Genomic DNA, 26,729 nt, shown 5'->3' with positions numbered 1-26,729 from the left:
TTGTAGTCGCAATGTAGACTACGAGACAAAATTATAGCCTCATCGCTGGTGTACTGAATGGATGTATAGCAGTAATAATTGCTCGAACTATTTTTGAGAATTCTTACGTGAAACTTCAAAGCAGCACCTCAAGGAACGTGAAAGTTATAATTTGCTATGTTTAGTTTAACACCGAGAGTAAAAAAAGCAAATCTGACATATACAAAACATGCACCTGGTTCCTTGTTCCCAACTTTGCAAGTCAAATCATACAAAAAGTTATGAATATTTGTTGGTGTGAATAATAGCCACAGTGATGCCCATGTCATGCGGGAAAGCAGTAGCTTCACAAATGTGAAAACGGGTAAGTTCCTATTGTACAAGGAGCATTTGTTCTTACTCTCTGCAGCAGGCACCCGATTTGTTTCTTACTACATTCTTTAGGCTAGTCAAGCAATGGTTGTCTTGTTAGATCAAGGAGCATGCAGAAGCCAGCCTATACTGATTATTTTGTTGGATCAGTTTTTCTGGGCAAACAAGGTGGCCTAGTGTGTGTCCAACTGGTGCTGGAGCCTCCACGTACTTTGTTCTGTTCCTGTACAGCACTTCACAGTAACGTGGAGTTTAGAAGAACTTGTTGTTGGTCGAGTTGGTACATATTAGCGAACATTGTTTAACTGTGCGAACAAACAGACCACAGAGACAGGGTGGGACAAGGACGGGTGCAGACTTGCAACTAATGTATATTCCACAAAGACCACATATAAGTACACCCCCGACATACACCACTGCGCATGCGCGAGAAAAGATAAAAGAAAAGAAGAACCTTGTATATGCAAAACGCGACCTACCTACGCTCGTCAATAAACCTCATCTCACTGTTGAGTAAATAAAGTGAGGTGTCACTGACACAGCCTTGTCCCTTCTTTCTAATATGTTACGCCTCAAGTAGCTCTCTGGCTCGGCTGTCTCGGCAGCGACACAAAATCTTTACTTCCTTCATGATCGGCTTGCATGTGCACGCCAAGCAGTGGACAGGCAGGTGCCCATTCGTTTTATTTCTAATTGAGAATTCATGCTCACGCACGCGCCCATTCACACACTTTTCTGTTTGGCCTATGTAAACTTTGCCGCATGATAGAGGTATCTGATAAACTACTCCAACACTGCAATCTACGTGGAAAATGGAGTGCTTTGTTCCGCACCCTTGGAAGCTATCTTTACTGTTTCCTATGCGCGAGCATAGCCCAGCGAGCTTGCCGGGAGCCGAGACCGCTATCTCAACTCCATACCATTTCCCAACCTTTTTTTTAAGTTGTGGGAAGTCTTGTGAACATAAGGCACAGCTTTACGTTTCTTATTTTTGCGCTCCCTTGCGTCTTCAGTAATATTGCCTTCCGTCTTTATCTTCTTAAGCACTGCCTCCACTACTGCTGAAATGACTGATTGCGGGCAACCTGCTTCTTCCAACCTTACAATCTGCCTCTCAGAGCTTTCCTGTATTTTGTGTGTGCAGGACTTAAGGCTGATATGATGCACTGGGTGGCTATTGCCCGCTTTACCGTTTTCGAATGAGCCGAATCATAGGGCAACAATTTCGTTTGGGATCTTGGGTTATATTTCCAGCACACATGGTTGTCACAGAAGCTTATAGCGCTGTCTAAAAACTGAATATTATTATCCTTTGTTAGTTCATGGGTGAAAGTCAAACCTTTGCCAAGGCCCTCAAATATGTGTAGTACACCTGCGATAGCGTCATCATACGTGGAACTGGCTTGCTTTTTTAAATGTACAAGAAATTCGTCAACATAACGAAACACGGTAACAACCTGGTCACGATCGATCCCTACGTTTACTGCTGTGTCGAATTCCGATAAGTAAACATTGCACAAGATAGGAGCAACGCAAGATCCTCTACATATACCTTGTTTCTGCACGTAAAAGTCTTCTTTAAACTGCACGAAGGTAGAGTTGAGGTAAAACTCAAGCAACGCTAAAAACCTATCAACAGTCAACTCGGCAGAATTCTGAAAAGACACTTCGCCGTTAACTTCAATACATTTCTGAACAGCCTGAAACAATGCAGCGTGAGGGATAGAATAAAACAAATCTTCTATGTCAATGAAAAAAGCATGGCCAATATCGTCATTCGATTCTATAAACCTAGTAACAGCTTCCGAGTTCTTTGTTTCGAACAGGTCGTCCACTTTCAGGTGCGATGAACATTTCTGCAAAAACTTGCTTACTTCATTCTGCCAAGTTCCTCTTTCACTCATTGTGTAAGGAAGGGTGAAAGGTGTTCCCAATATAGCCATCGCAAGACAAGATCACAAGCGATCACGCTGCATCACAGTGATCGACATGCAAAAAGCACCAATGTCAGCTAGAACATTCTTATGTACTACTCGGTGAGTGATATGCTGCAATCCAGTAATTCATTTGTGGCTACTGCCACGGGCTCATTGTAATGACGGTGCTTGTTGCACGTCATTAACAGTGCACATGATAATTTCTACCTTTCGTAGTTATGTGCTTCAAATGTTGCATGAAACAAAAAAACTTATTCCTGTGTTTTGTATATTCAGTCTTATAAATGTCTTAATCAAGTGGATGCATCTTGCAAGCTTACCAGCTACAATTAGTAAATTGCAATATGAGCCATAATGTAATTAGAGTTCATTAGAAAATATTTAATTAGTTAATAATGTGTTTTCATTTCTCATGCAAGTAATGCCCGCCTCTTCAAATAATCCAGCTTAACGACAAGAATTATGCTATCTGCCACAGGTAATTTTGAAAAATTCCGTAAACCTTAAAAAATGATCACCTCATATACTTGAGTAACACCTACAAAAATTTCAGAAAAATATTGCTTGTCTTCTAGCTTTTGTAAAATGCATTCCTTTCGGTCTTGCAGAGCAAGCTTTGTAAAACTATTTTGTCGGAAACCATACTCTTGACTTAGTGATATTTTTCACAGAAGCTAGAGAGAAGGCTAAAAATCTCTTCAAGGCCTTTAGAAAATACGGGAAATATCGGCACTGGCCAAGAGTTTGAAGTGTTTTGCATATCACCCTTCTTAAGTTTTATTACACGTACCACTTGCATTATTGAAAGGAAAGTGCCAGTTGAAATAGAAAGGTTAAATGGAAAGTGGAATGACCCACTACATATTTTTAGTCAGCTTCTACCTGGAAAATTTGCGGGCAGTGTTCTTAAATTTCAGTGTATGTTTTGCCTACTGATCTGCATCCAGACTGTGCTTATGCCCATGGGAAAATAGTAATGAAAGAGGCAAGATGGTGCTGTTCTGGTCTTAAACTATGCCGCTAACATGAAGCAAGCTTGGCCCAAGGCACTAACTGGCACAATTTAAGTGGGCAATAATGGATGAGCCAGCCAACACTGCATCCTCATACATTTGGCTGGCTGGATAAGAAAGCCAGCTCACTTAATGTTTTTAATAGTTGAAATGTTGAGCAAACATTTAGCTAAAGTTTGTCTCTTAAGTTCCACTCTGGCATGATTGATATAAAGCCCCAGTTACATCAAGGAACAGACATAATGCGAGTTCAGTTAATTCAAGCTGAAATTTGCGGTCCTTAGGAACTTGAATATTCGCACAGCGTAATTTATGTGGCAGGAACAATGCATTGGCTTTCAATGCATGTGGTCTGAATTTTGTGCTTGTTTCCAGTACACAGAGATCTTGCCCACAGCAACTAGAGATATTTCTAACCACACAACTACTTGAAATAAACATGGGACAGTCTTCTTCAGTTCATGTTTATTTTATCGTTAACACACAAAAATTACATAAAAACATAATCACTACCAATACACAACACTCTGTCCACACCAACTACTTAAAATACAAAAAAAAGTTACACAAACATAATCACTGCCAATACACAAAACTTTGTCCAAACGAACTACTTAACTAAAAAAACCTTGGAAGTTAATGCCCACCTGCCCGCATGCTGGCCTTAACGTTAATGCTTTAAACCAATTCAATTTAGGTCCTCACAATTTATCTTTTAAAAATGCCAAAATTACACAACACCACAGAGCTCTAACGAAGATGAACATTGTGACAACATTCACTAACACATCTGACAGTAGAAGTTGCAGTACATACAAAACTGCTCAAATGGGAAGAAACCCAAATGTCGAGCACCATTTCTGGCTTTCAATGAAATTCTGGTGGCTCATTGGTACATTTCACCACAAGGGGGCACATGCCACACTTCGAAGACTAGGGTAAGAAATGTACAACCTCGGTATGGACAAACATAGGCCTCCCATGGCTTCCCATTGGTCTAGAATGCTTCAATTTGGTACATAAAGCTTGTGCGATGACCTTGATGAATTTTTTTTAACAGTTAAGCATATTTACAAAAGTACAGGACTCGGTCATGTGCAGACTGCACTCGCACGTGTTTGAAGAGTTGGGATTCAATGACTGTCCCAACATGGTACTCCACTACCACAACGTACCATTTGCATTCTATCTGCACTAAATGGGCATCTTACACATAACGACTTTTTGAACTGTGTTTTGTAACCACCCTTTCTTCCATTCTACAACGGCTCGCATGCTGTATCATTTTCGCTTTTCTTGGCCACTTAGCGTGATAAATGGAGGGAAAAGAAATTAAAGGGAGAAAAAGTAATAGCAAAATATATTCAGAGTAGTTTCTCATAAGCTAAAGCATCTTGGCTTGTTCGTCCAAGGAATACATTACACAAAACAGCATCACAAATTTTACCTGTAGGACTTGGAAATGCGCAAAAGAGAGCATGTGACAGTGATGTCCAATGTCCCCTTCCTTATACAATCCAAAATGCACAAACAAAACAACAGAATAATAGTTGCAGCAGCAGAATGTGAAAGCCAAACAGTCGCGCTCAAGAGTTGGCCTAATTCAGCTAGAGAAAACATGTATGATCACAGTTTACATGAGCAGGCTACTGCTAACTACAATATGTAACCACTTTGCTAACGGCCAGACCCACTTGTTACTCCACTTTAGCAATGGGTAACTCAGTGGACAAATGACAGGACAGAGGCAGACATGATGCATAACATTCGTTCTGCTGCACTGTATGGAAACTTCCTGTGGCAGCTCACCCGAGAGCATATTTGTGGCCATTTATATTGAGGTGCCTATGGCTTAGAGAAACTTTTACTTCGTAGTAGCTCTGTGGCTGGAGTCGACAACGGTGTTTTCCTTCCGACGTCAGCTGGCTTAGATATCAGCACCAGGTGCCGATATCAAAGCTTGCAAAAAGCAACAGCCTTCATTATTACAAAATTCGACTTTGAAACCAGATTGCCTCAAATCGTTGATTTATGAATGATTTAGCCACACGTGCCAGCACTTCGGTGTCCGAGAGAGAAGAAAATTGCTTTTTGCAATGCATGTCTGCGAAAGGTTGACTCCTGCCGAATAATAGCTCACGCAAATAACGGCAAGGTCGGTTGGGTACTAGAGGGAAGTATAGCTCTGCAAGAACACGGAAGTCATCACCAAATGTGCATGGCTACATCCTGCAGCTTAGCGCCTTCCCAGAATTCTCAGTAGGAACAGAAAGATTTGCACGATGTCCATGTACAGCTGCAGTGCAGCAAAGATGTGCTCCTCGGGGCTCAGTTCCAACTTGCGACCACCCATGAGCATCTGGGTATCAAAGGCCAGGAACTGCAACCAGTCGTCAGGGTGAATTGTCAAATTCAACATAATTCTAAGCTTTGCTATAGAAGTATGGGTTACAGATAAAAGGAAGCAACAAGGACAGACTTAAACTTGTAACAAGAATAGAGCAAGGTGGCCTAATTAAAGGTTTCTATTACTGTTTTAGCCTGCTCTAAAACAGTAACATTATAAGTATGGATTACCAACTAGCCTAAACCAGTGTTTTGCTAAGTAAAGGTGGTGCGAGTAAGCTAAGAAAAATTTAGTAATTAGAAAAAAAGAAAAAAAGGAAAAAGAGAGAAGTATGGGTAAAGTTGTAGAGAACTCATCAAAGCAGCATCCTCACATAGGTACAGAATGCGGCTGTTAGAAAAAGGTATTGACATCGGTATGCTGCGTGCAACTTCCTATTTAAAATTTAAGCACAGCCAAGAATGGCTAGCTTTACTGTATTCCCTCTCACCAATTCCGTGCAGTGCAGCAAACATGGAACAAGAACTGGATGAAGAGCTTTTCCAGTGCCCATTGCTGATCACCTTTTGTGCATTGCCGACAGAATGCAAGCTCACAGAAGGGCCAGTGGTGCACAAATAGCCCGATTTCATGACAAGTTTCACTATGCCTGCATTGCTGCAAAGCATTTCAGTAGCAGCAGTTCGTAGTGGTTTGAAAGGTGACTAGAGTAAGAAATGTGTTGTTTTTGTATCCTGCCAAGTCCATTTACCCCTCGAGATCAGAAGGCTGGGAAGTGAAAATTTTAAAAAGTTGAGATTGCAGGGAGAGGCCTTCGTCCTGCAGTGGACATAAAATAGGCTGATGGTGACGATGATGACAATAGGAGCACTGTTGAGCAGATGTTCCCCCAACTTCCCAGCTAAGAGTCGCTGGACAATCCGCAATGGCACCGTATAATCAGCATTTCTCCCCAATGTTACCTTGAACCCAAGCACAGCGAGAAAGTGAGGACTACTGTCTTTGTGGCGCCAACAAAATCACTGCGCTCTACAAGTCATGAAATCGGTCTATTGGGGAACTGTCCGTGCCTCTCCGAAACATGCAGCCTGCTCTCATTATTGACTGACAAGAGCCCTCGCTTTTGCTGCAATGCATACAGTTGGCGAGATGAAATATGAATATTGCAGTTCTGATTGCGATGTTTCGTAAAGCCTTTTTCTCTCCTGACAAATGAATGGTGCACAAGGTCGTTATTATTCCTACGCTCAATCTGACCACAAAGTGTGAGCATAGTCTAGTCAGTATAATTTAAGTAATAAAAAACATGTGTTAAGGCCACAGCAGCCATTCTAGGAATTCCAGAAGCCATTCCAGAAGCTTAATAGGAATTCACTGTCACAACAAATCAACACAGGCAGGACAATTACACATGCAGCTTTCTTATTGCCTCAGAACAGCATTACACAATAAATCGCATGTTATTTACTACAGTCCAACCTCACTATGATAAGGTTACACCTTGCAAGAAAATACCTTTATGTACTTTATTCGTTATTGTTATATATTCGCTACATGTTGATATCAGCAGTAAACATTTTAGATTTACTCTATTACGTCCCATAATTTCGTGCATGCATGTTCATTATACCAAAGTTAATCTTTATTTAATTTCACCAGTTTCAATCTGAAATGGACAAAAACAACCCAATTAAATATTTTCAGTTAAGACTGCCTTTTAGTTGTGCATCTCTACTTAGGTTTAGGTGCACGTTAAAGAACCCCGTGTGGTCAAAATTAATCTGTAATCTATGCTGCGACTCATAATCATATTGTAGTTTTGGAACATAAAACCGCAGAATTGAATTAAAAAATTTTTGGTTCAACAGTAGATACTGGATAGTATTAAACTCGAAAGGGATTGTGAAATAGTTCGACTTATAATTCAGAATTTAAAATATGGCTACCTGAAGCTTATTCAAAAACTTTGCATGTCTTGGACAGTTATCTGACATTGGGAAAAGCAGGAATTGACCAATTCATTTTTTTTCAGGACCATACTGATTGCACAAAAGTTAACGTTGAAGCGTGGGGCAGCACAAAGAGGAATTTGCATGCTGCCGCCGCCACTCTTCGCCACGCCAGAGTTTTGACAGCGAGTGTCTGCGGTCACCAAGTGAAATGTGTTCGTGTTTGCCTGTGCACGCATGACACACCGTGCTTGTTAATTTAGTTAGTAAGCGAATGTTCACAGCACTTTATACAGCTGACAAAACTGTTAACCTTACTGATTACAGCTGTCTAATAATTTGCTATCGCCATAAATGCTTTGCCTTTCATGCAAAACTGACCTTTTTTGTATACAAATGTCACAAACCACTTGCGCTGCTGAACGGGCCTTGATACAGTCAAACCTAGATATAGCAAACCTCAGTTTAATGAAATTCGCGATGTAACGAACTATTTTAATTTCCTGGTCTTGGCTTAGGAATGCACGCCCATCTCCTTTCTCTTCCTCGCGATGTACAGCTTTACTTAAGGATATAAAAAAAAAATCTCTCATCTGTCAGCGTTGTATCGCTAACTTTCCAAGAAAGGACGTCAACCCTGGCATGCCGGCAAGAGTGTGTACCACTCGTTAAACAGTGACAAAGGGAGTAACGCCACTTCCTGGCACGGTAAGTTTATTGCATAATTAGCTGCACACATCCACCCCAAGTCGCGTGCAAAATTATGCTGCTTCTATCGCCAATGTATTGAGAATAAGTGTATGGGGGCATACTCTTGAATCAAAGCGCCAAAGCATGGATGATGGCGACTACACTAACAGAACATGCGAATGCTCAACCTGAACGCTTCGTGACGATCCACAGAACAAGCGAGTGACTAATAATACAGTAAAACCTCGTTAAACCGTACTTGCTTAAACAGTAGCTTCGGTTTAAAAGTAGTAAAGTCAATTCCCCGACTCAGCGGCCATTGAACATAATGTATTTTATATCCGCATAAACCGTACCAGCTTATTACGTACGCATCGGTTAAAACGTAGCGTTTCCACTTTTCGTCGCGCAAATACGGCGGTGCGTCGTCTCCACCGGGCGGTCCGGCAAAACAACAAGCCTCAGAGATCGGTACAACGGCCTCCAAGCACCCTGTGCATTTGCACGTGAAGCCGCATCAACATCAACATCATTTCGACGCCGTGCCAGAGAGCGTTGTCAATGGCGTTGTAGGGTCGTGCAAGCGAGGACTCCCGTCATGCCGAAGCTCGGATAAAAAAGGTGCCGGGTGCTAGACATCGTCCGTGCTATCGAACGTGACACGAAGTCGGCGCTGGCCCGCGACATGGATCTGCTGTTGACTACAGAGTGTGGCAATGCGAAGTTGCTCGGCAGTGCTGCTGCGACCGCGAAGAGATGTCGGCTACGAGGTTCGACTTTTCGCCATCGTTGCCTCTGTTGTTGCTGAAGTGTCGACTAGCGACACTGATGAAAACGACACGGAAAGCGACAGCACGGGCGATTCAGGCCCGACAGTGGCAGAAGCTGCGCGTTACGTCAGCCTCGTGAATGCAATCGTCGGAACGAGAACAGGGGCGCGATAACGTAACTATTCCAAACGAAAAGTTTTCCGAACTCCGGCACCCGGCAATAAAAAAAGGCGCCCCGGGACTTATGCAGCACTAGTGCGCACGTGCACGGAGAATAGGTAACGCCAACGAGGAATCTGCCGTGCGAGTGTTTGCCGAGAGGAGGGGGGCTGGCTGAGAAGCTGGCACGCAGCTTGAGTAAGTTTGAGGCTGCTGTCGCCGTGCTAGGCCGCCGCGGCATCAAATGAAAATAACACTTATGTCGCGCAAAGTGAATAAATACTGCATGTTTTTTCCCCTTTCATCGCACTCTCTCCGAGTTCCGTTTTGGACAGGTAAGTGAGCGATCACATGCCATTTCGGTTAAACAGTACTACCCTTTAGTACGTACTTTTTACGAGCTCCGGCCGACTACGGTTTAACGAGGTTTCACTGTAATACGACTTTGCGACAAGCTACTGCAAAGTACAGAAGATCTACGTTCTAAGCCTTGTGCGCAGCAAGAAAACATCTATCACAACTCAGCACACCTGCCAAGCAATTGAGCAGAAAATAAGCAACGATAGCAACCGCACCAAGAAATGGTACAGTGAAACCTCGTTAAACTGTAGTTGGGCGGAGCTAGGAAAAAGTACGTGCTAAACGGTAGTACTGCTTAATCAAAATAGTATGTCATCACCCACTTACCTGTCAAAAACAGAACTCGGAGAGAGTGCAATGAAAGGGCACAAAAAAGCATGCAGTATTTATTCACTTCGTGTGACAAAAGTGTTATTTTCATTTGATGCCACAGCGGCCTAGCAGCGGCGGCCTAGCAGCAATGACCGCAGCCTCAAACTTACTGAAGCTGCGAGCCAGCTTTTCAATCAGCCCCCTCTTCTCTGCAAACACTTGCATGGCAGATTCCTCGTTGACGTTGCATATTCTTCGTGCACGGGTGCGCATGGTAGCGCTGCAGATGTCGCGGGGTGCCTTTTTCATTGCAGGATGCTGTTCTCGTCACGACAATTGCATTCGTTAGGCTGACGTAATAAACAGCTTCTGCCACTGTTGGGCCTGAATTGCCCGTGATGTCGCTTTCCGTCTCACTGTCGTTAGGTGACACTTCGGCAACAACAGAGGCAATGATGGCGAAAAGTCGAACCTCATAGCTGACCTCTCTTCGCGGTCGCAGCAGCGCTGCCGAGCAACTTCTTCGCATTCCAAATGCAACACACCGTAGCAAACAGTAGATCCCTGTTGCATGCCAGCGCCGACTTCTTCATGTCAGGTTTGACAGCACAAACAATGTCTAATTTTTCTTCATTACTAAGCACCCGGCATCCTTTTTTATCCAAGCTTCGACATGACGCGAGTCCTCTTTTGCATGACACCACAAAGCTCTCTGGCACGGCGCCGAAATGATGTTGATGTGGCTTCATACGCAAATGCACAGCGAACTTGGAGGCCGTTGTTCTGATCCATGGTTCCGATCTCTGAGGCATGTTGTTCTGCTGGGCGACCCGGTGGAGACGACGCACCGCTGTATTTGCGCAACGGAAAGTGGACACACTATGTGTAAACCGATACGTACACAATAAGCTGGTACGGTTTATGCGGATACAAAACACATTACGTTCAATGGCTGCTGAGTCGGGAACCTTTAAAATGAAACTACTGTTTAAGCGGGTACGGTTTAACGAGGTTTTACTGTACCGAGTCAAGCATGACAAGCCGCTGCCTCAAAGTCTTTGCCAAATAAAGAACAATGAGAAACACACTGAACCCGATTTAATTTATAAGTAGAAAGTATGGGCAGCTTGGAAGACATTTGTAGCCCCACTAGCACCATATACCCTGCGTGTACCATATGGACAAAGTGTAACGAGTTCCGAAAGCGCTTATATGTCCTTTGAAGCTGTGGCCAAAGAGTGTCATCCATTCAGTCACCGTCTACGATATCCACGGAAAGAGAGGTTTGTTGAGCCGCACTGTGGTCAGGCACATTCATTGCAAACATGAAGGCAACGGAGGCAGCTGAGGCAAACAATGGACGCTTCACCACGTGATTAGACGTGCCGGCGCCCACGGGACTGTAAAAACGGTCTATAGAGAATAATTCTACTTGTCTTGGTATCACAGGTGGCAAATGCAAATCCAGGTGCTGCTAAATTTTCTCAAATAGAAACCTAAAGCAAAACCACTTGGTTAGCAATAACATCTCAGTTAATCTGAGCTTGTAAGATTGAATGCAGAAATTGCCAAATGCTCCTTAGCTATTTGACATGGAAGTGCTCCCGAGTGAAATAATTTACGAGAAGAAGAATGATAAATGAGAAACATTTTGTTAACCCCTTAACTGCAAATGACGAGGTAACTCATCATCACAGCAAGCGCCAATGATAAGTTAACTTGTCATGAACTTTCCGCAATTTTTGTGCATGCGCATATATGAAGTTTCTTGTAATTTTGACAAATAAATAATACACAATGACATTTGCTATAATTTTTAATAAGACCATTCATAATGTCTGAAAGAAACGTAACAGCGCAAAGAATGGGACGTGGAGACAGACGAACCAGTCTGCACATCCTGCTGTTTCCTCTGTTGCTCGTTTTTTTCAGACACATGCCAATCGGCTCAAGTTAGCACTTTATTACAGTCCAAATACAATAACCATTCATCTTTTAGAAGAAAAAAAAAACCGCGCAAAATATGCAGCTCAAAACAAAAATTCCGCACTTTTAAAAGTTTTCCTATATCTGTTATGACAGTTAAGGGGTTAAAAAATTTGAAATATGAGGTGTTGCCGCACAGAAGAGAAATGTTCGCTTCTGGAGATGACAGCATTTGTTCGAGGCGAGCTCTTCTGAACAGGCCTGGCACATTGCTAGGGCTTTTACAACATGCCTCCTTCATTGCTGAAATGTGATGCACATGTTCAGAATAGTACTCACAGCCATAAAGAGGACAGCCCCAAGAACAGAATATACTGTGTTCATAATCTGGAAGAGAACAAGAACATCTTATGTACCTTTACTGTTCCATTCTAATTTTTTTTAAGTGCACTTAATGTCTTCCCTTAGAAAACTTTCATTCAAAGAGATAAATGGGTGGTGTGTTCAGGGTCATCCGATATGAAAGGGAGCACTGGATTAGTGTTCAAAAACCAATAATTTTCAGTGCCTTGCAAAGAGGAAAAGTTTCATAAGCAGGATTCTTCAACAGGTGAACAACATAACAAACAGCAGTGAGTGGGGTTTCGACGTGCACATTTGCAGAAATTGTGGTTTGAACACAGATGAGGTGTTCCCTTTCATGTTGGACGAGGAAGTATGTGCATACTTAAATCAAGGTGTTCAGTTTCTAGACGTGAATGTCGTGAGCCTGCTCCTGCCCACTTTATATTGCTGATGCCTATGTACACATATACAACACATATTTAACTGGATTACACTTCCAACAGTGAATTGGTCATATTTAGTTGTACGAAAGGGTTGGCCCACTACAAAATCAGAAAAAAAAATTTATGCCACGAACTTTAGCAAAAACTCTTGTTCAAGCTAGTAGCTAGCTGACTACTTAAATTTGGTTTACACTGCACATGAAAGTAAAAGAATAATCAATCTGAAATGTTTTTTACAGGCCCTTATAAAAGAAAGGAAGCCACTCAACATCTGTCATATGTGCATTGTTGCAGCAATGACATCATTGTGGTTGTTTGACCAGGAGGGCAATTGGGAGGCGCAAACTTAGCTTTCATTTGCAGCTGTCTCTGCTCACAAGCTATCTTTTACCATTGTAGGGGGGGGGTTATGGTGTTGGGCTGCTGAGCACGAAGTCGCGGGATCGAATCCCGGCCACGGCTGCCATGTTTTGATGGGGGCAAAATGCGAAAACACCTGTGCACATTAAAGAACCCCAGATGGCCGAAATTTCTAGAGTCCCCCACTACGGCGTGCCTCATAATCAGAAAGTGGTTTTGGCACGTAAAACCCGCTTAAAAAAAAAAAAAAACTACTGGACGGGGCAAGCTTATCAAATGGATGACACACCAGCTTTGCCTTTTTCAATGTTTCCCGTGGCTGCAATATAGCAAAATTTATTTCACAAGCACAACAGACAGAACGTGTAATGCATGCACACTGTGACCTACCCTGTTGTAGGTGAAGATTGTGAGGATGCCAAAGAGAAACAGAGCCCAAACAGCAATGAAGAGGAAGCCAGCACAGCTGGTGAAGTCAAACTAATAGGGGAGAGAGCAAAACAAAATAATAAATGACAGTATCAGCTGTGGCAGCACAAGAGAAATGCTGCCATTTTTACAAGAACTAAAAGTGCGAAAACAGAGAGTGATAAACGCCTATTAATTGAAAAAGAAATCTATATATATATTAAAACGCAAACCCAGTGTTTCTTCCGGCAAGGTGCCTAGATAGGTGAATAGTTTCACTCCTTAATAGATAGAGCAGCAAGCTGTTGAACATAGCTTTGCGGTGTTCAGGGGTCCCTCTTAGAAGGATCCAGTAGTTTAGCGTGACAACTGAGCTCTGTAGCCCATCAGGGCAGATTTTTCGCAGTGAGGATAGGCCAGGACATGTACCATATTTACTCACATAACGATCGCAGACCTGAATTTTGTTGTCAAGATAAATTTTTTTCTTTCCTGTGTAATGGTCACACCCTGAACTTGTTGCAGCGACGCATCGTGTGCCAAGTCTAGCTATCAATGATCGCGCTTACCATCTGTCAAATGCTATGCAAACGACTCTTGAAGACATACCAAGCGGTCTGCACGCACCCAACATACTTAAGTAGATGCCACATTTCATTCCTTTCGTCACTTTCCGCACTTCCATGAAAAAAAATAAAAGGAAAACTACAACCAAACTTGCCTCGGCTTTATTATTTGTAGGCTTTATAATGGTTTTGGTCAACAACAACAACATAAAGGGCGCCTTTCGGTTCTTCTCGTCTGCACTTGTGGGCACGCAACAAATCGTGAGCAGCAACGATAGTGGCCACATTTACACTGATACGTTAGAAGTGTACCCTATTTAGACGCCGATGCTTGTAACGCAGCTATGACATTCGCCCACCCTTAGCAGAAATGTGCCGTATTAGGATAGCAGTGAAGACAAATGCCACAGTTTCCGCAGCATGCCCGCCATGTGCTTCTATGTCATTGGCAGCTAAGCGCGCCCATCTCTGTTTCTGTCCCCTCAGAGTGGACATGGCTACATTATAATTATTGTCGCAAACTTGCCAATATTAACAATATTATTCATTACTGATATGGAAAGAACTGTTTCAATGCGCATAATGTACTCAGGAGAAGAAAAATGATCACGTTCGGCGCGTACAGCTTGCTCCGTTGGCTGCCATTTTTGTTTTCGTGTCCTGCACTGACAGTGGCAGCCGCCTGCTTGTTGACCCGTTGTCATCCCACAGTAAATGGGGAATAAACAAAGAAAATGCTTCATTTCGTGGGATATTTAACCCGCGTAATGATCACACCCCTGAATGTGCGTCAATTTTTTTTACAAAGAAGAGCGATCATTATGCGAGTCAATACGGTACATAGCAGATGATGTGCTGTGGCTGGATCCCCCATGTGTCAAGTTCCACAACAAAACTGAAAATGAAAATGGCACAAACTAATGGGACTATGTCCATATCTCTCCCTTGTCTCACGAGTTTGCAGAGTTCTTGTTCTAAATACCATGTGCAAACTAGCCTAACAGCTAACTACTGAAAGCTAACTTCAGCTTGTAACCTTAAACCCTTACTACAGATAACCTATGAAACTTCTAAATGCAGCCTAAGTGAAAATTTTTAACTGGTTCTCAAGATGGCGACAGTCTAAATGGTTTATGAAATGCATTTGAAGTTGGAATTAGCCCCAGTCACAAATGATCCCAACTGAGCCTGATTTAATGGTTCCAGTTGGCACTTGCCTACTTGTCTGCAACTGCAATATGTCAACTGGTTCCAGTTACAAAGTGGAACTAGCCACAAGTCGTGAAGTATCTTGCGTTGATTTAATGTTGCTTCTATCGTACACCTATGAATGCCACTTGGAAAGTTTTTTTTTTTTCTCCTGTTATTTCAGTGCCATATGGCACTGAAATAACAGGATAACAGCTTGCCTCATTCCATGTTTTCTATCTCAGTGCCATATGGCACTGAAATAACAGGCCAACAGCTTGCCTATATCCATGTTTTCTGCACTGTCTCATACCTTCTAAGATGAACCAACTACCCCTATGTCGCACCCTTCTACAGAACACCATCCCTATTTGCATACACAATTTATTACGTTAAATGGCTCATAGTCTGGTTGTGATAGTTCTGTTTTGCTTTAACATGCAGTCTTTCCAGGTTAAATTTAGGGTTTATGGCTCAGGGAACGTCACTTTGACTGACTTGTCTTAACCGCAATGGTTTAACTTGCAGTACCGCACAACACATTCTGGTCAGCTGTCAGAGGCTAGCACGACAAAGAAAATGCAACCTGCCTTTGTATGGCAGGAGAAGATAGACACAGCCAGGCAGCAAGCTGCACAGATTCCGGCAGCCATGAGGACAGTGTCAGTATCATGGAAACTGGAAAGAAACAAGCTTTAACATGAACACAAAGCTTCCTAGCATAGGGCACTTTCCCAGTTTCAGTACGATGATTGTGATGCAATAATCATAAAAAAGATAAAAAAAGGTAGGGGGGGGGGAGAAAAGAAAGATATGCAGATCTGCTAACGAGGTGCCACTGATTCTAGTGCTTTCTTATTTTATTTTTATTAAAAGTCATGTTACTCTCATGCCAATGTGCATTTTACCTGCCACAGACCAGAAAAACCAGCCTAATACCAGATTATTTCTACCTGCCTTAGTAACCGTATGCGCTCTCGCTCCCTCAGATGCAAGCACACAGTTTGCACTAAGCCCACTTCAAATCTGCAGCCACCTGTTTCTAAAAGAGGGAGATGCAAATGAGAGAAAGGCAGGGAGGTTAACCAGAGTCAAAACCTCCGGTTTGCTACCTTGCGCTAGCGGAAGGGAAAGGGGAAGTAAAGACGGAAAGAAGAGTGTGAAAAAAATAAAAGCATGAGAAAAAAAACATGAAAAGGGACGGAATGGGGTCATTATAGTCTTTCTAATAGGCCACTGTCACATAAAAATGTTAACAAAGCCTTGACTGACTTTCGCTGCGATGACAGTTCATGTTGGCATTCCAAGACTGACTGTTCTGAAAGTGGCCTGTCGTCAAGGCATGTCAACGCGGTCACTAGGGGCAGCTGGTGTGCGCTGTATTGAGGATAATGGCAAAGTACGTGTTCGATAGTCTCCTTGCCACCGCAGTGACTGCAAGCCGCGCTATTGTCCATACCAACACAGATGGTGAAGGACCTGTTTCCAAAATCAGCCCACTAGCCAAATGAACTGCAGCATCACCACACACCTTCGTGCACAAACAAGTCAGAAATATGTCTGCTATACAAAATAGTGATGAAGGCAGAGTGCTAATGCAGCAGATCAAAAATAAAGATCGCTATGGCATATACATGCTGCACATGCTTTTGCTAAAAAGGACTTGATGCTTTAGACCTACTCTTAAAGACTTTGCTGGTCAGAACAGTGCGCCGCTATGAGATGAGCATAACACTTCAGAGCCATGTTACAGGCAGTCACTCGGGTGTTGGCATAAAAACAGAATGATTGTATGGTGCAGTGCACAATGCAGCCAGTTACACTTTGTAGAATTAGCTAACTACACAGACTTTGCCCCTGTAATAACGACCAAAGTGAAGCTCCCAAATATGAATGTCACTGACAGTCAAAGAATAATGAAAGCCCCAACAAAGGATGTGCTGTAATATCCTGCAATTCTGATGCTAATTATCTTAGCTCATAAATTCTACACTGCACCTACTTATTTGCAGTCATTCTTACTAAGTACAATCACACAGATTAACAGCTTTCCAAGTCTTTACCTCGATATCACGCCAACCAGGTAGGACATCACCAGTGTCTGCAAGAAAAGTATTGTCATCAGTGATGATTAACATGATTGGATTACATGGCTACAACTACACAAATAGTGGCGAAATATAGGAAGGGAAAGTCTTTACAGCAATTAAACAAATGTATAGTAAAACCAAGCAAAGTGTTTGAGTACTTTTTCGCAAGCACAAATAGCACTTGCACAAGTATCTTTGTTTAGGTGCACGTTGGCTTCGCACTGAGACTGAATTCAACTAATACTTGCGCAATTTGGATACGTTCATCTATGCATGTAACCAATAAATGTTCCAGATTACTACATATGGACTATTAGTCATTAAAGCACAAGAAATAGAACACACATGTTGAAGTACACAACATAAGCACTCTAACGGCAGTAATTAATATGCTTAACTAGCCTGACAAAGTTGTTCCAGATTGAGTACAGCCTGTAGGATGTGAATTATTAATCTGATGCATTGTAACAGGTTATAGTACATTATTGTTAGAATAGAATTCAGAAAAAAATTCTCGCTAGCATCAGTTGCTAAATGAAGCAGCTATGCCCCTAAATTAAGAACGAAGCCCAAGAATGAAACTGTAGCATTGAATCTATACACTGGATGCGGGGCACTATTTCTTGCAGGAGAGCACTGGAGTAAATGTTTGGCCAGTTTCGAAAAGTGACCGAAAAGTGACCATTCAACTATTTTCGATGGCATGGTAAGGAAAGAGTTGAGCAGTGCTGTGGTCTCATTTTCAATTTATTGACATGCAAATTAAATTTTATAAAGTTGATTGAAGATATCTAACCGAAGATCTGCAGCAGATATTTGCTATCCAGACAATCATACCTATAGCCATGTTTGCCAGAAATGCTATCGCTTACAATTTTGAATGTTAGATAAACCATGATGCCCAAGGAAACGCTGGCAAATGAGATCTCCAAAAACTTGGGTGTTTCTCTGGCTGGCAGCTAAATTTTGATGCTTATAAAGTGTTCTTCTGGAGTATTTGAGCATGTTAAAAAATTTCCTGGAGGTATCACTGTTTAAAGAATAACTGCACCGACTCACAGATACAAGCATGCATGCATAAACAAATTATACGAGCACATTAAATTGCTGAAGGCACTCACAAAGACAAACAGCAGGATCATGTTTGTAGGGTAAGTTCGCCTGAAAAAATATACAGCTGTTACTACAACGCCTCTAAACGTTTTGAACTGCAGTACCAAACAAGAAGGCTTACCTCAGGCTTTCACAGCAGACCAGTGCTATGTAGAGGACAATAAACAAAACACTGAAAGGAAATGATACAAAGAAAAACATGAACCTAAACCAAAACTAGCAGCATTATCAGCTGGTCACTGATACACTTGCTATCAATGCTTGCAAAGCTTGTGGAAAGTAAATGAGGTTGCATGTACATGAACTTTCACATAGAAAAACATGAGACCCAGAACTTACTAGGCAGCAATGTATGCTTCCATATTCTTCTGTACAAATAATTTAACATGTGGCCTGCAAGGATAAAGGAGAAAAGTAAAGGAATGAGATTTTCCACAAATTCTGTTGAATGCTGAGATATGCAGATATACACAAAGAGAGCAGATGCTGATACTTACTCGTACACAAACAAAGCCACAACACCAAACGTGATGGTGAGCTGGACCATGAGGATAGCATACACCTGAAAACAAGCACAGAGATTTTTTTCTTAACTAGGCATAAAAAAATTGTGAAGATCCCATCCACTGTGGGAACTGCCTTCAGCAGAACTTTTACGAGCAGTGCATCACGATAAGCGATGCACCATGAATTTCAGCAACTAACTCTTCTCACAACCCTCCCCAGCCGTGGCAGTAAACCTTTCAGAAACATGGCACCGTGCCACCACTGATCGCAGTACCTAAACCTTTGGATACACAAGGAAATCTTTATTTAAATAAACATGGCCTCCAAACCGCGGTCAGTTCTGTCCCACTGAAATTGTAGACCTGGACGTTCAGCAAATGTGGTTGTGAATTATTGACGGTGTGGCTGCATGGGTTGCTTTTTCAGGCACAAACCTTATTTCCATAGTTAGCTAGCAGAATACGTGCTCTCCCTTTTATAAGTAAATTGTTGCTATGTCATGGAACTCATACACCAAGCATCTCAAAATGGTACCTTGCATGTAGAAAGCTGGTAAGAATGTTATTCTTTCTATACATGCATCTGTGGCCTGATGGGTAAAGCATTTGGCTGCAGCACTGGGGTATTATAAATTTATGTAAATCAGAGAAGCCTTTAATATTGTGCACTATTCTATTCAGAGGCCTGTGTGCTTTACAGATAGTACCTATAAGCCAGCATCATACATGCAGCCGTCATATTATTGTATATCAATATACTGTTTTTAATGTGAGGGCATCACTTGGCTCCGGGCTTTACTTGGCTCATTGTGCGACCCTGTTGTCATCAGAAAGCAGTGGCAGAAAAATGGCACATAAATTATGTCATCTTCATCTAACTAAAAAAAAAGTGACCATGGTGAGGATTCAATCCTCTACCCTACCTCCACACTGCTACCACTCAGTAGCCGAGCATGTTAACCACTGCGCCACCAACGCAACAGGCAGCAGTGATGAATATGTTCGAGCCTGTGAACATGGTTTGACTCTGCCTAGAGGGCAATTCATTAAATGGCACAGCAAGTGGCTGTGGAGCGAAGACGGCGAGCTACGGCCACTCGCTCAGCCTTTCACATTGTCGGGGACCCGCAGATGCTGGAGCCCATGCTACAACAAATAAGATGCAACACGCTTCAAGTACCCATAGGATGATGACTACAACATCCCGCCAGAGTGAGAGGTGGAGTTCGCCTATGAGCCCAATGTGTAGTGTCAACACCATGGTGCCACTCAGAGAAGCTTTGCTTGGCAAAGTGGTGTCATCGTGCTGAAAAGTAGTGCTATCAGAACAAAATACTCAATGCAATGTGCATGAAAGCTTACTTTAAAGAGAACTCCGCAAATAAAACTCGGCTGACAGTTTGCAATATGGCCGGTTTGTTGTCTTTTGCATTGTTGCAACCTCATAAGCAGCAACGCTATGTTCAGAAACATAATGCAGCAGCACTAAACTCGGCAACATTTCGCCGCAACACTAAACTTAACAACATAACTTAGCTGTGTGCTTTTCTTTCTTTCTTTTTTTTGTCGGCCTATAATAATGTGTTGTTGACTTTCACAAATTTATGCAAACCTGCAATTTTGATGCTTGTTTTTCATCTGTACCCCCCCCCCCTACTGTAATGCCTGAATGGGCACTGTGGGTACTAAATAAATAAATAAATAAATAAATAACTCAACACACTCAGCGACAAGTAATGACCTCGCATTTACACATCATAAGAATTGCTTAGGTGCGCTTATAGTTTTTTTTTTTATTGCCCACAACAGAGGTGAGATCACTGGCACTACTTCATTAGTCGGCAATCATTTCTAAATAGGCTAGTTTGCTGGAGCTTGCGTCAGGAACATATAATGTTTATACAAATGCATATCCACATAAGTATCCGAAGATGACACACCAGTGAACAGAACCTGAGGGATCCTGGACGGAACATCAACAAAGAAAACTCGAGGGTAGTGTAAAAAAAAAACTTTGCTTTAGAAACCATTGGGGAGACATGTAGCCTTTTCTTTTAAATACTAATCCTTGCACTGGAAAAAAAAGTAACATTAAACGCGAGCTTGAAACCGATAAAGAATAGGTGAAACCTCTAGCACCTACTTTTCGAACAAAGACACGCCTGATCTCTTTGTTGGAGAAGCCATTCCAGGATTCAAGCGTTGGTGTGGTGTCCCTTTCCATAGTGCCAACAGGTGAACTCATCCCTGAAACAACATGTGCAAAGAAACAATCTGTACAATAGGGCTAATGTGGAACAGAGGTTGCAAATTAGAAAGGCCAACACACACTCTACATCGAAACAATGAATACTGCAGAAATGGAAGTTGGGACACCACTTCCTGATGTGTGCTTAGTTGAGTAGCCCTTATGTTCAAGAAAGTATGATGTGGTGTATTTTCATTTCACTGGAAGAAACAAAGACCTTGACCTGCCTGTAATGCAAATTAAGCATATTTTTTTCATATTGATACACACTGTATGCACACTTTTTTCAGAGAAATTCACTTCAGTATGGGTAGTGGAATCCAGTATAAATTCAAAAGTGCTATAAGTAGTGTCCATACCCTACTTGCCAATCTTGCCAATCATGGTCTGTAAAGAGTATTAAGAAATGTAGGATCTCAAGTCCCATGGATGGATCCAAAGATGACATAGTCTGGGCAGTTGATAGTGATAATGGGGCCGATGAGTGATGGCCAGTCCACTGTAGCTTGGATGCAATAAATGTTCTTTTTTAAAGCGAGGGCAAATTCCTATTTCTCTTTTGTTCCATGAAAATTTGGTGAAGGAACAATCAGGGTTTTTACATTTAGCCTTTTTTTGAAATATGAAAACTGGGGTGTGCCTTACAGTTGAGGACCTTGCATCTTCCATTTCTGGCTATGAAAAGTTGTGTGTATTACAATCGAGAATTAACTAAATATTGTAAACAAAACATTTGCCTGGTTCCTACCACACTCCGACTCGGTTCATAGCAATGGGGAGCCCTATCAAGGTTGGAGCTGGAGAAAATCTGCCCGTGCAAAACGTTGAGTATTGAAAGAGCCTTGCAACCAGAATTCTGTTTTATCTAAGCCATGCTCCCAGCTTGAAGGTGAAAGTGCCTTTGAACACTCAGAGCTGGTGCACAGCGGTCTAAATTAACCAGACGAACAAGCTTCCGGGGATAGCTTTCGACTGGGCGAATTTAAGGCATGCTTTTAGAGTGCTTGAAAGTGACCAGTTGAATGTACCGTATAGACTCGTGCAAGGACTACACTTTTTCTTTTCACCATTTTGACGAGGTGTGGCCATTACACTAGAACAAACCCTTTGGTCAAAATGGTGCCAGCGCAGCCAGAGACTTTTGCAAACCCCGGTCAACATGCAGCTCTCATTATCCAGTATTGGTACATGGAAGTACACAGCACACAAAAATTCACTGATGCGCGCATGGCATCGGGGTGCCGAATCCGATTGCTTATCCGCTGGGAAATGTTTTTCTCCTAATTTTGGTCTGCCAAATTGGGGTTGCGATCCTTACACGAACTCTATGGCACCATAAGAGACAAATCCAGGCTCTGACACCAGCAGATAGCACAACTTGTGCAAATACTAAAAGCCCGTTTTTATTATTGATAAAGCAAAGATTACCAAACGTAACATCATGTGTATACTTGCTTTCTGAAACCCATTTGATTTTATGCAGCTAATGGTAGTTTTGTTTTATGTATCTGTGCTACACTTGTTACGTGGGACTGCAGGTAAAGCTGGATTCACACGACGGATGCCAATCACGGACAAGTCAGTCACGTGACGTATGATGTACATTGAATCAATTCAGCAGCTAGCATTTACATGACAGCAGAGAAAAACAGAGGGCAATGCGTAAGAGCACAAAATTTACCCCTACTCTTTTCAATGCGAGAGAAAACGCACAAGCGTCGGAATGATCTGCACATTCATTTATGGTTATTGAGTTAACAGTGCAAGCAACACATTTGTTCTGCACATTTAAATTCAATAAGCAACGGTGACTGGATTGAAGACTACTGTTGCCATGTGTTTCACTACAAGTACCTTGATATTTCTCGTCTGAAATACCTATGGTGATTAGGATTTCAGACATAATGTAAATCGTTTCACAGATACAAAGTGAGTGCAGCAGGAATGGGTGACGCATGGTACTCTGATATACAACCACAAGCTCACACTGTAATTTTCTTTATCATGTAAATACAGCTTTACAAACATGTATTTGTGGGGCCACAACAACTGCCCGGTGCATTAAAGGCCTGCTATTTTAGATTTTTTTCTTCCTGTGCTAATTTCTTTGAACAACATTCCAATGGAATCCAATATAAATCCAATATTGTGTGGATCTGTTGAAAATTCTCTCTGCAGTGTTTTTTTAGTCTATATAGAATTAAATATGTAGTAAAGGGTCACACTTAAGCAATGCAATTGGTAATTTTGATGTTACAATGCCATGTGCATGTATACAAATGTGCTGTAGCTATTGCATTTTCTTAGCAGCAGTATAAAATTTTTGTGTCTGTTAATAATTAGGGTCCCTAGCTTTGAAGCTTTTTTTCCCCTCCTATTTGGGAGGGGAGGGAGAAGTTAAAAATCGCATGTTCATTTTCAAGAGAAAGACTGTCGAGAAATCGGTTTTTTGTTGTCTGGCAACCTAAAATTCAGGATTTCTCTGGTAACTTTCACAAACAATTTACACAGGCAGTGGTCGCCTTTGGGAGGCAAGCATTCTATTTGTGTGAATGAAACCACTGACAGGAACTATGATGACAAAGTGAGGTTTTTGAAAGTTCTCTCTGGCGGGCATTATATCCAATTTAAAAAGAAGCCTCATAATCAAAAACAACAAATAGGAATGTTATTGGCGATCCCTTGTTAACTTTGTTCTCTGCACTTCTTTATAAAAATTAAATAAAAAATAGCAGTGCACATGGACTTGCTTCTAAAGTGGTGTGATGCTTTTTGTTATCTTACAAGCCCTTGTTGATCATATGATAAGAAGCCAACAAACACTGACACCAAGAACAACATAGGGAAAATTACGTGTGCTTAATAAATGAAATAAAGAAACGATAAATTAATGGAAATGAAACTAGATGAAACTTGCCGCAGGTGGGGAACGATCCCACAACCTTCGCATTTTGCGTACAATGAATTGAGCTACCGCAGCGCCGTTTCTCCATCCACTTTCTTGGGTATTTATGTTTCCTAGTAGAACCCTGGGAGTGCTGGCCAGCACCACCACTCACAGACCTTGGCGGCGGATATAGAACATCCTTTCTGCCGCAGAAAGGATCTTGCGGAAGAAAGGATGTTCGGATGTTGTAATATATTTTTCAGTTGGTCCTATACCTGCCAGGCCTCTTGTCGTTGTCTCATTTTACTGCTTTGCTCTATATGCCCTTGCTACAATAATATTGTAATATATTACATTTTAAGTTTTTTGCTAGAGTGAACATTCAGTGAGTGACCACTGTTGAGCAGTTTTTACTGGTTTTATATTACAAGTCTGCGCTTTTACCCTTTACAAAAGGGCAAAACTTTTGGGGGGGGGGGGGGGAATCTGGCTTAACCTGATTTTGGGGAGGTTAAAATTAAGAGTTATTAAAATGAAGGATCCTACCTATAGTCTAACACAGACCCCTGGCAGTACAATGTTGTCTAGTGTGCTGAAAACGTGGCATCCTTAATGTCTTCAAGTTACAAAACCAAACTAGCTCATAAAATAGAGATTGCAGCATGGTGTGCTAATCAGGGGAAACTAAATAGTTCTCTCCAACTTACGACAAATCGGTTTGCTTAATTATTGCTTATCTATATTTCACAACATTCGGCTTACATCTCCTACTGCACCATAACATTGTGGTACACAATATGTTAGTTACAGGCAGCCCTGCACATGCTCCACATAAGATGTGTAATGCATTAGGTGTGACTAGGCACTGAAAACAGTAATTTCATATACACTTTTGTGTTGCGCATTTAGCTAATTCGCACCTGCCATTCTAGTGGCACATATACAATCAGTATATGCAGGTATATGCAGGTACGGGTCAGTAAACTAGGGTGGTTGCTTGGGCTAGTTGGTAATTCATGATCACAAATAACGTACAGCGCAAAGGACAAGGACTGCGAGAGACGACATACACAGCTCTGACTTCCAACAATATTTTATTGCGTAAGAAGTAAGAGCGCTGTGTATGTCGGTCTCTCGCAGTCCTTGTCCTTCGCGCTGTACGTTATTTTTGAACGGGTCAGTACTTCGTAATCACTCCAGCTTTCATTGGTTGCATACAGTCAGTGCACTACAACAAAGCTACTGGCAACGAACCGTTCAGCTATGTCTTCAACTGTGGCTTCAATCAGTTCAGCTTCCCTTGACACAATGCAAGACAGATGCGCTGGAGTTGGTGCCTCACTTAGAATATATGGTGCATACACTTAAAACATACCCGATGATGGCTTCCCAAAGCCTGCTCGTCCTGGACCTGGATATGGGGGCGGTGCAGCTGGAAACTGGTCGTGTGGCGCAAATCCAATGTAGGGTTGCTGTTGCTGAGTTCCAGGTTGCGTTGGAGGCGCTGGCATAAATCCAGAATTTTGAATTCCGGGTTGCGGCACGGGCGTCGGCACAAATCCAGAATTGTGAATTCCGGGTTGCGGCACGGGTGTCGGCACAAATCCAGAATTTTGAATTCCGGGTTGCGGCACGGGCGTTGGCATAAATCCAGGATTCATTGGGTACGATAGGCCGGGAGGCGCACTCGGATTTGCTGGTTGAATTATGGGCGTATAGGGAAGCTGGACTGTAGGCTGAAACAGTGGCGGTTGTTGAGAAGGGTACGGGCCGCTTGACATGGTGTCTGCAACAAGGTGGGGTAAGGCAGATTTACAGTAACGTCCAACCAAAGTCGCGTTCGTGGAAATGCAGCTTACAATCGTCCTAACAAAGAAACAGAACGTTTTGAAATGAGCGCGGTGCACACCCAATAGCGAAACTATACACGATACCACATCGAAACTACACGCTATTTCAAAATTGAAATTCTGTCGTTTTGCATTGAAGTAGGCTGCGGTAAAGAATGCTAATGTGAGGCAGGTCATATAGATGCCGATCACTCTTTCGAGGCCCGATCTCGATAAGGACAAAATTTAAATTTCGTATACTTTTAGGTTATCTTGAATCTAGCATACGGCTACCAGGATAAGCTGGTCAGATACTCCGGTTCGATAGCAAGTACTTTCGTTCCCGTGCAATGGCAAACATGCCTTAAGACGCGATATAAATAACAAGGTTATTTGTTCAAGGCCTGTCAATCACTCTGATAGACATGTTAAGCGTTGTCCTGTACGAAAGAGGAAAAGTTGGGAGCCCCAGCAAGCCTACTTACACTACGAAAATGATCGCCGGTACGACAGAATCATGAAATGAACACCGTAAGGACGTGAACAGACCCGTTCAGAGAAAACGGCAACGACAACTTCCGCGCTCAGTGGCCTCTTCAGTATTTCGCAAGCGAGAGCCCCACACCGCAACAGACAAGCAACACGACTACGCATACGATCGCGCAAGTTCCTGCCCGACCGCAGCGTCGAGGATTGCAGTGGCGAGAGGCGCGCGGTCCGCGCGGTCGATCAACAGTGTTGCCAGCAATAAGAGCACCGTATTTATAAATGCTCAAACCGGCTCGGACCTTTTGGCACAAAGCAATGGCCTTTTTGCGACACAGCTATGACACAGTTGACTGGTTTGTTGGCATTTGACGCATTTGCCCTCGCAACAAAGCTAACGCTGTAAAGATGGAGAGAAGCGAAACCAGAACTGCATGGTTAATGCA

At 42.4% G+C, this 26,729-nt stretch overlaps 1 protein-coding gene across 1 annotated transcript; it reads right to left on the bottom strand.

The window, feature by feature from the left end:
* Positions 1-3,753: 3,753 nt before the first annotated feature.
* On the bottom strand, positions 3,754-26,509 carry LOC135899557 (protein lifeguard 1-like). The gene is made up of 12 exons (XM_065428856.2): positions 26,283-26,509; positions 25,344-25,754; positions 20,977-21,080; positions 18,825-18,889; positions 18,667-18,720; positions 18,449-18,499; positions 18,336-18,375; positions 17,188-17,225; positions 15,715-15,802; positions 13,353-13,442; positions 12,154-12,201; positions 3,754-5,681 (listed from the first exon to the last, which is right to left on the bottom strand). The coding sequence occupies exons 2-12, from the start codon at positions 25,747-25,749 to the stop codon at positions 5,538-5,540; spliced, it is 1,128 nt and encodes a 375-aa protein (XP_065284928.1). The 5' UTR covers positions 25,750-25,754; positions 26,283-26,509; the 3' UTR covers positions 3,754-5,537.
* Between the last annotated feature and the right edge of the window lie 220 nt (positions 26,510-26,729).

This window comes from Dermacentor albipictus, chromosome 4 (assembly GCF_038994185.2).
Source record: "Dermacentor albipictus isolate Rhodes 1998 colony chromosome 4, USDA_Dalb.pri_finalv2, whole genome shotgun sequence".
Classification (NCBI taxonomy): domain Eukaryota; kingdom Metazoa; phylum Arthropoda; class Arachnida; order Ixodida; family Ixodidae; genus Dermacentor; species Dermacentor albipictus.
This window is presented reverse-complemented; position numbering and strand designations above follow the sequence as displayed.